The following is a 10,282-nucleotide window of genomic DNA, read 5'->3' on the forward strand; positions in this document are numbered from 1 at the left end:
CAATATTTCATCTCAAGCTACTCTCAGGTTATTACATTTGAGGCAAAATAATATTGCAAATAGGGTACTTAAGATTTTTGAATGTAAATGGGACAGAAATTTAATATAAAAAATAGGGTACATAATAGACAAGAAAGGGATAAAGTTATTTTACTAGTTCAGCTAACTGAATAAAATGGAAACAGATACAAATCACTAAGAAATTGTTCAGTATACTTTAATTGCAATCATAGAGAATTCCACAAAATAAACTTGAATTCAGTCACAAGTTTCACAAGCTTATAGATTATTATTTGAGTTAAGCATTAAGAATAAAAATTAAAACTTAGCTTTACAGATTAAATTTGCAGCTATGCTGCCTTGCTAGTATTGAAATAAGTGTGTTTCTTAAAAATTGTTTTACTGGATTATGTTAGAAGCAGGGCAGTGTTCCTTGAGGAAGCAGAAGTTCCCTCCTGGTCCCATCAGAATGAAGCTTTCACTATTCTGCCCTTAAGAGGCTGGGGTGGTCGATTGTTGTGCTGAATGGGGACAGCTTGGTCGCCTTCAACATTCGACAAAAGACTTCGGAACTGAGCCAGCTGGGAAGAAGGATAAAATATTTAAAGAATCAAAGGCTATTAAAGTTATACAAAGGACTTTATTTCCAGTATTAGTAATGCACTGATATTTAGAAAACTAAGTTGCTGATTGCAATGGTCTCACCAATGGGAAGGGAGGAAGTCAAAAATTCCTACATATTTATTTGAACTAGGTATTTGGTTTAAATTGTAAATGATTGACTGGATTCGAATGCCAACTTTCTCAGAATGTCAACCTGGCTACCTTGGCTGAGTTTCCATATAGTAAAATTACAATAACATTGACTGTATTCACTGTGCTATACCTTTCTACCCCTGTGACTTATTCATTCCATAACTGCCTCCCACTCCCCTTCATCTATTATATCCATCCCCCAATCCCTTCCCATCTGCAACCATCAATTTGTTCTATTTATGTCCTATTCTGCTAGAAATCTAACCTCTTTAGAGTGACTGAAGCTATGGCTGAAGGCTTGTTTTTTAAGACACAATGTATGATAATTTATGAGCTCTCAGAATAATCCCAAAATATATTCCTACCTTCTACTTAAAACATCACCTTACAAAATTACCCAAAAACCCCTGTCATTGAATGTAGACAAACTTTCTAAGAGTTCCACAAAAACATCAACTGGCCTATAAAACCACGGAGATGTGAAAAAAAAAAATCGCTGACTCCACCAAAAGTGAAAATAATGACTATACCTAAAAAAAAAAAAAATGGTGTGCCCTCAACGTTTCAATCCTAAGTATAGAGTTAATATAGGTGAAATTATACATGCATAATGTAGTATGGAATAGGCCCCTTAAATAGCTGATAGGAAAAATATGAAACACCATCAGCTACTTACATTGGGTTGTTGTGAAGATTAAATAGGTTAATAGATACAAAGTTCTTAGAATAGTGCTTGGCATGTAGCTTAAGCTCAAAAGTAAGTGTCCATTACCAGTAGGCTACAGACATCGCCTGTCCTATAGGTTTGTTATGAGAATTGGCTGGCAAAACATGTATGTAAGGCACCTAGTAAAAGAGGTCGCTCAATCAAAGGCAGTTATTATTATCATAATTATAAACAATAATTAAGGACATATTTTGTTGGATAGTTAATAACAGAAGTTTCAAAGAAGAACAAAAGCCCTTTGTCAACTCTCAGGGTATGTCAGTTGCGAACCATACTTCCCACAAATTTTAGTAGAACTTCCAGGGACAATCTTTTCTTTGCTTATGAGACTCCTAGGTAGACACTTAACAAGGCTGGATTTTCCCTTGATACATTGGAAAAGACAGCAGGAGTTCAGAATCTCCCATTTTTTTCTACATAAAGTATAAAACAGCATTATAATACACATTTCTTTTTGATTGTTCAACAGAGTCATGTCAGAAATGAATCCTTTCCACTAGGAATAGACAACAAACTTCTCAAAAATCTATTTGACGTCATAATGTTCCCCGTTAGTGCTCTGAATTGAAGTGATACTCATGCTTTGCACTACCAGGTTCCCCTCTTTCACCTTTGATACGCTACCTGTTCTGGGCTGATACCGATGCTGTCCTTACAAATGATCCAGCTTACACTCTCATAAAGGGGAGGATGAGTCAGAGAGCCATGGTAGGTCCAGTAATCCAGGGATGAAGGAAGGAGAATAGAAGGGTCAAAATTTGTGAATGGGGCTCGTTTGTTCTGGAAGAAAAAAGAAAAGTAATATATTATTATATCGTGATTTAAAATACTTATATCATATACATATATGATATCTATGTTATATTATTTTGGTATATATGTTGTCTTGATATTTTTGCTGAGAATTTACATTTTCTACTACACAGTATACACTGGTGTGTTTGTAGATATAAGCAGTAAAAGTAATAGAAGACTGAAAATTTGCTACACTGACATTTTGGCCAACCAATCTTCTTCCTTCCTTTTGGTTGAACATAAAGATTAAAATGCTTTTAACTAATCTACACTCTCTAAAAGATATTTCACTTCCAGGATAAGACATTTATTATTTCTTTAGGAATGATGCCAGCTATTGTTCCCGTGGCAAAACTATTAGCATGCACATTGGTTATGTTTTAGCCTTATTCCATTTATTCCTATTTTCTGTTTTGATTGTTTGTGAGTGGCATATTAATGGTATCTCAAAAGGATACCCTTAACTCCTGCATTTTTGTACCGCTGAAGAGACAGACAATTTTCTTCATGAAATGGGGGAAAAATCACTTTTTAGTTGGATATAGTTTTTAAAGAAAATGTAAATGGCTATGGAACCTGTTCTTCTATAGACTTCATCCTGCTAAAATAGATAGATAAAAGAAAATAACTGGGAAAGAGAAAAAAAATCAAAACAAATCAAATGCCTTAGTCAGAGACTTTCCCAGAAGCAAACAATATCTAAGTAGTACCTTGATTTTCAAATTGGTAGCTTCTGCTCTAGGTTTCCTACTCTCCACTTCAAATATGTGACTAAACGATTTCAGTAGTTCTGTGGATTCTTATCCTCTGATTTAAACTAACATATTTAGTCTACTGACCTTGGTTTTAACTGCGTTTAGGGCATCCAGCACTTTCTGCAGTTTTGGATTGGCTTGATCAATCTGGAGATAAAAAAAAATGTGAGTTAGAAGTTGTAATAAAGTCAAACTGTGTTTAGCTAATTTTTTTTCGATTAAAAACAGTAACTGAAGGAAGGGAAGACACTTTCTTTCTGCTTTCAGAGAGGGAATTTTGCTTGGCGTAGGTCCTTGTGGGGCCTTGTGCTCTATAAATGAATTGTTCATGATGTGTAACTGCTGTCAACCAAAAAACAAGAAACTGGCTCAAGGGGCAACGCATTTATTGGAGATCAAAGAATCGCAATTCGGGGCACACAGATTGAGGTAGAAACCCAAACAGCATTCCAATTTCAGGACAGAGACTCGGGGTATTTGTGGAAGAAAAGGAAGATCACATAAGTAGTTTTTGAGAAGGGTTCATGTGTGCTAACCAGCAAGGTGGGATTCGCACTTCACTGATTGGGCAGGTGAAGTGGTCACTATGCAAAAGTTCACTTTTATCAGTTCTCTCGATAGGCTGTTCTCCTTCTTGCTGACTTCTTGGGATGTTGGTGGTTTGGCTCCAGCACAAGGAAAGTGGCAAACAAAAAGCTCAATTTTAATTTAATATGGTCAAGATGTTCAAGGACACGCAAGTCAAAATCCAGGAACTTGGCAAAATCCAGGAACTGTGACACAAAACACAACCTCTTACTTTGGGCCTGTTTCATTAGTTATAATCGGTACAGTGTTTGGTGCGTTGTAAGTGATCAATAAAGGTTAACTAGAATCACTATAATTCCAAAAGTTAGCCACCTAAGTGCGATATTTATAATAAGAAACCTGTTTACGACACAGTGTTCCTAGACCCCTTGGAATTTCCTAAGTGATAGTGATAAAGGTATCTTCTGTTATGTTGACTGGGGGGACTTTTGAACTGAATCTAAGGATGAGGGCTGGATGCCAGGAGAACCAACTATGCGATTAGAGGGTTGGAACTTTCAGCTCTACCCTCAAACCTCTGGGGATGGGAGAGGGGACAGAGACTAGAGCTTGAATCAGTTGCCAAAGGCCAATGATTTAATCAGTCATGGGTAAATAACGAAGTCTCCATAAAAACCCAAAAGGACTGGGTAGAGAGAGTTTCCAGATGGGTGAATTTGGAGAGATACAGGGGAGACAGTGGGCCTGGATAGGGCAAGGATGCTCTTTGCCTCTGCCCATACCTTCCTCTACGCATCTTTTCCATCTGAGTTATATCCTTGTGTAATTACCAGTAATGTAGTAAGTAAAATGTTTCTCTGAGTTCTGCGAGCTGTGCTAGCAAATTAATTAACCTCTTCCAAGCCAAGGAAGAGGTCATGGGAAACTCTGATTTATAGTCAGTCAAGTCGGAAGCCCCGCTAACAATGTGGGCTGGAGACTGACACCCGAGGTGGGCGGGGGAACTTGCAATCTTGTAAGTCTGAACCCTCAACCTGTGGAACCTGAGGCTATCTCTGCATGGACACTGTCAAAATTGAGCTGAATTTCTGGATGCCCGCTGGTGTCCAAGAATTGCTTGCTAGAGGTGTGGGGGATATCTGCACATTGGAATTTGGGGAGCAGAACCCAAAAGACCCAAGTATACCCAACTCAATAATAACTTCCCTATAGAACTTTTCAGGGACTCTCCTATAGAGGATTTAAGCAACACCAGCCATTTTAAACCTTAACTGAACTTTTTTTATGGGACAATAATCCTCTTAATATTTTTTCCATAATGATGCATTAAATTGGTAAATTCCTGAGCTTGTGAAATAGGAAGTTTAGAGGAAAAGGAATTTGGAAAATTTGGAATATAGAAATTCCCTCTCCCTCCAACACCTTCCCATTCTATCCCTACCTGAAACATAATTCTCCGAAGAAGGTAGAAGCCAAGAGAAATCAAAGCAGCAAAGTACTAGGGAGCTGTTTGCTCACCTGTAGCCATGAGTAGAATGGAAAAATTTTCAAAAAAGAAAGACTCAAATATATTTTTGCCTTATTTTATACTATTTTGTTGTCTGATTGGTAAGAAATAGTGTTAGCCGATCTCTGTAACTCTCTGTAACTCACCTTCATCAAAACAGCAATAATTGCCAAACCATCAGCCTGTGAGACAGCTTCAGCAAAGCTGGAGTACTTTGCAGAATTCCAGTGAACTATGTGAAGCTAAAAATAATAATGTGGTCAATTAGTTATTTATACCATTGTGAAGACAGAACGTTGTAAATTTTTTTTTTAGAACGTTGTAAATTAACTTGTTAATAGATGAAGATGTATTTGGCTTAGATAACATTTATGTGAACCTGGGTCCAAGCAGATAGGAAGGGTTATGTTCTCACTCTTAAGAAGGGTTATGTACATTGAGTAGAGCAGGCAATTTGCAATTTCTATGGAACCAGTGAATAAAATTTCTTTTCCCGTAATATCATAACTATTCAGTATTACTTCTTTTTAAAAATTGTTTTGGTATGAAAAGATCAGGAATTCCAACTAACTAGTTTTCAACAGAACTGAAATAACACCTGTCAGGTGAGGTACTTTTTAGTAACTTTATGAGAAGGGGTTCCTGGACAATCTGAGGGGCTTGGCCCAAAACACATTCTCTTAAGCACATCTAGGCACCTCTCGAATCATTATCTCTAGCCTAACCTCTCTATGGAACTCTAGATCTGAATATCCAGTATGTCATCTCGATATCTTCTTGATATCCCTGCATGGATGTCTAATAGGTATCTCAAACTGAACATGGCCAAAGTACAACTCTTGACTTCTTCCTTGCCAAAACTCTTTAATTTTCCCATTTTTGGAAAAGGGACCACCATCTACCTAATTGCTCAATCAAAAAGTAAAACAGCTATCATTGATTTCTTACTTTCCCCACTTATCAACAGCCATCTCTCAGCACATCTCATAGATTATACTTCCTCATTCAGTTTATAACTTCAAGTTTTTGCATTAGTTGCTGATTTTTTCTGGAATGTCCTCTGTAATCTGTCAATGACAGCCTTTTGTCTTGAATTAGGGCTGAACACAAATGCTATTACTGAAAGAATCCTTTAATTTCCTAATGTAAAGTGATCACTTGGTCAATCATATTACTTTACATTAGTTAATTCTCCCCATACCACTTACCTAATTTCTCTTGCTTGCTCTCTTTCTCTCACATTCTCACTCTCTCTCTCTCTTTTCCTTCTTTCTCCTTTTCCTCTCTTTGCCCCAACTCCTGCTCTCCCTCTCATTTTCCCTCCTGGCCTCAGTCACATGTTGAATTTTGTGTCTAAGCACCTCTCATCTCTAGCTTGGATTATTTTTATTTTTCTTAAAGGAGATGAGAAGATCATTGACTTAGATTTCTTAGAAATTGGTGTGTCCAAACTTGAACACTTGAATAGGAAGCAAATTGTATGGTTGGTCAGCTCAGAGTCAGAGCTTTAAAGGAAAGCATTAGCCTCCTCTTGAGCCTAGCCTGATGTGAGGTAACAGTTTTTTGAGGCATCCTGAAGAGAGTGATGATTCTTGGGCTCAGGAGCTCAACTCCAAGTTGCCTTTTTCATACACAAAAGATTTCCTTCTGTTACCAAACTTAGTATGTGTGTGTTTGATTTTAATAGGGTCTGGGAGTTCCTTCTAGGGATGAGACGGCTCATTCCTTTGGGGCCCTTATAATGGTGACTTATGCAACCAAGCAGCTGCTTCTGAAAGCAATTCTCAGTGTAATTATCTCTCACTTACTAAGTGACATTACCTCTCCAGAATATTTGACTCCATCCACTGTGTGTTCAGAACCATAGTCATTGGTGCTCCCCCAATGAAAATGGAACTGAGAGAGCCTATAGCTTGCAGAAAGAGGACCACCTTTCAGCACTAGAAGAAAAAAGGAATTACCGTTAGTTTTATGATCACAAGCTCCTGCTTATCTTTGCATTGAATATAAACCAATACTAAATTGGATTAGCTAGAACTGAGAACAAACACTAATGCCAAAGTTTTTTTCTTGTGGGATTTTCTCCCTTATATCCATGATGATGGCATTTATATGTATGATGTGTCCCTGACCATTGCATTGGGTTATTATATACAGTTCTCAGCACATGAGCTGTAATTTTTATCTTTTTCTTTTTTTCCTCTTCTTTTTAAATGTAGACTTCACACAGTGTGGAGCCCAACATGGGGCTTGAACTCACAACCCTTAGAACAAGACCCGAGCTGAGATCAAGAGTTGAATGCTTAACCAACTGAGCCACATCGGTGTCCCTAATTTTACCTTTTTCTGCTGCCAAGGAAGTATATGGGAAGGTGAGCAAATTATAGTTTTACAGGGCTTTCCCTGAATTTTTCCCGAAAAGAGATTTTCCTGAATCTGCTTTAACTTTGCAAGTTCATTCATTCATTCTTTCAACAAAGACTATGTAGGTAGTATTAAGATCTTTAGTAATTTATTTTGAGTAACAAATTACACATACATACTTTGCAACTAGTCAAGACATAACGTGTCTGTTGACAACTTTGTTGAGAATGCCTGTCCAGGGACTAAGAGAAAGTGCCAGTGGGGCAATGGGGTCACTTTAAAAATTTTGATATTGAATGACTGTCATTTTCAAGAGTCTATGTAATCATATGATTAATTAAACACACATAATACCAGATCTAGTCTAATATTAACAATGGACGCAGCCCCAAGGTGCCTGAAATTTAGGCTCAGAACCTTGCAGGAAAGTGCTAAAACAAGTTCCACCTTTTGTCAGTAGAGCTGTCTTATGAAATTATCATTTAATAAACTTTTTTAAAAAAGATTTATTTATTTATTTATTCATAGAGACACACATACAGAGAGAGGCAGAGACACAGGCAGAGGGAGAAGCAAGCACCATGCAGAGAGCCCGACGTGGGACTCGATCCAGGGTCTCCAGGATCACGCCCTAGGCTTCAGGTGGCGCTAAACCGCTGAGCCACCTGGGCTGCCCATTTAATAAACTATTTAAGAAATATTTATGAAAATCTTACCATGTAGCAGAAAATGTGCTAAGTTCTGAGGTATGAAGAATTCAGTCACTACAGTCTTGTAGGGGAGAGGGAGATAGAAGAGTATACTTACAAACAGAATAAATCTTGCAAGGTTTATGTATGACTCATTTTCTTACTGGTACCCAAGCACTTTATAATGATAGAGTCATTTTTCTGGCTGCAAGAAGTAAATCTGTTCTTCACTCCATTTCTCTTTCCTATTGTGCTCCTCCATCCTCATTCCAATTAGAAAATATTTGCCTTTTCAGTTTCTGTATTCACCGTGATGGCTTATTAGAACTTCTTGGAAAAAACTCAGTCTATTCAGAGAATGTGAAATGAATGTAAAGTTACTAAAGACCAGAAGAGATGGAATGGTGTTATGGAAGAGAAGAGCTAAAAAAGGCAGAGCTGTGGGGTTCCAAAAATCATCTTTACCACTTGGGGGTTTTGCAAAAGTCCAGGATGCTTCACCAGAGTGCACAAATTTACACATATGCACTACACATGTGCACAAAAAGACTGAAGATGGCATTTGTGTTCTTTAAAGTCCTATTGTTTAAATTTTCCTAGTAGAGTCAAAGACAATATAATCAGAAAGGTCTTTTGGCTCACCTGATCGGTCATCATGGTCCTCATAGTTTACATGGAAAGAATGTCCCACGTTGATTATTTCTTTGGCTGTGGCTGGATTGTAGGAGACACTGATAGGCTTAAGAGAGGTGTCATGTTTGGTTTCACCGGTTTTAATGTCAATGGGAGATTGGTTATTTCCATTTGCAATGGGGTACAGCTTGCCCCACTGTTCAGGACCTGCCAAGGCAAACACGTGCATACGATCAAAACCTTGTTAAGTGTTTGACTCCAAGTTTTAGGAGTATAAGTAGCTCTTTGCTTATTAGACTACAATTTATTCAGGCATCTTAAATGGTATTCTGTTTAGCTTAATGAAAATTCAACATTTGAGAATGCACTTTTCTATACTATCCTATAAAATAGTATATTTGTCAACACAACTATAAATATTTTACTATCAGTAATAGACTTCTAATACACACACACACACACATATATATATAGAGAGAGGGATTGAGAGAGAGGAAAAGATGGAGAACACATTTTGTAAACAACCATATTTCAAAGGACAAGTGCTAAGAGTATATGCAAAGTTATTTTAGTCATTCAAGTCAGGCAGTTCAAACCTTTAGCCTATGACTGTAAAGTTATTTTACGTATATAATTTATTTTTTAAAATGCTCAATACCTCTTTTTTTTTTAAAAGACCCTATTTATGTATTCACAAGAGACACAGAGAGAGGCAGAAACACAGGCAGAGGGAGAAGCAGGCTCCTTATGGGGAGCCCGATGCAGGACTTGATCCCAGGACCCCGGGATCACCACCTGAGCCAAAGGCAGGTGCTCAACCACTGAGCCATCCAGGTGCCCGCTCAATACCTCTTTTATTGGAAAAGGCAAAGAGCTATTACTTTGATCTACACGAGCAGAAGAACTCTTACCGTTTTTGTCATCATATCCCCAGTTGGAGCTCGTCATGATCTTCTACTTAGTTTTCTTTGCTGCAAACAAAGATAATACCTGGAATAACTGACTGAGAGTCAGCATGCGGTAAACAACTGAAACTACCACTTGTGGGTTTTTATAGAAACTTCTCTGCCTTTAATAGGCCACTATATCATCATCTCTGCCTATCAGGAAGTGTAGATAAGTTAAGAAAAAAAAAAGCTGCTAGTAAAAAAAGCCCACAAAGGTCAGAGCAGTTCTAATTGTTTCATTTTCTTATATTGTAAGAGAGAAATATCAAAATGGTAGGTTTTATAAAACCAAGCCCTGTTTCTTTCATGTGAGTAGATGATATAGCTGAATAATATCCCCTATGAGTCTTTGGGTTTCCTAAAATAAGATTGGATTTGTGCACTTGATATTTCCAGTGTCACTCTTGCTGGATACTTCAGCAATAATACCAACAGTATTTTAGTAAGGAGAATAATGGGTACGTTTACAGGATGATTGCAACTAGTAATTGCAAATTAGAATTAGTGATTGGAAAATTAATTCTTTGTAATATATACTATCCATAAAGTACATTTCATAGACACACAGGATGAGAATAAAG

At 37.4% G+C, this 10,282-nt stretch overlaps 1 protein-coding gene across 2 annotated transcripts; it reads right to left on the minus strand.

Annotated features, from left to right (window-relative positions):
* Positions 1-464: 464 nt before the first annotated feature.
* Positions 465-9,702, minus strand: CA1 (carbonic anhydrase 1). 2 transcript variants are annotated; one of them, XM_055303493.1, is made up of 7 exons: positions 9,666-9,702; positions 8,764-8,961; positions 6,890-7,008; positions 5,215-5,310; positions 3,118-3,180; positions 2,108-2,263; positions 465-581 (listed from the first exon to the last, which is right to left on the minus strand). In XM_055303493.1, exons 1-7 carry the CDS (start codon positions 9,700-9,702, stop codon positions 465-467), a joined length of 786 nt encoding a protein of 261 aa, XP_055159468.1. The 2 variants fall into 2 exon arrangements, with proteins under 2 accessions (XP_055159468.1, XP_055159469.1); XM_055303494.1 differs by lacking the exons at positions 6,890-7,008; positions 8,764-8,961 and having other exon boundaries at positions 9,666-9,680.
* Positions 9,703-10,282: the final 580 nt, after the last annotated feature.

The sequence above is a fragment of the Nyctereutes procyonoides genome, unplaced genomic scaffold (genome assembly GCF_905146905.1).
Source record: "Nyctereutes procyonoides isolate TBG_1078 unplaced genomic scaffold, NYPRO_anot_genome, whole genome shotgun sequence".
Taxonomy (NCBI): Eukaryota; Metazoa; Chordata; class Mammalia; order Carnivora; family Canidae; genus Nyctereutes; species Nyctereutes procyonoides.

Excerpts from the sequence above, each read along its gene's own strand:
- CA1 (XM_055303493.1), bottom strand. The coding sequence starts at position 9,702 with ATGACGAGCTCCAACTGGGGATATGATGACAAAAACG. Across the intron at positions 3,181-5,214 it reads TTATTGCTGTTTTGATGAAG|ATTGATCAAGCCAATCCAAA; the intron begins GTGAGTTACAGA and ends TTTTATCTCCAG. Across the intron at positions 582-2,107 it reads TCGGTATCAGCCCAGAACAG|CTGGCTCAGTTCCGAAGTCT; the intron begins GTAGCGTATCAA and ends CCTTCTTCCCAG.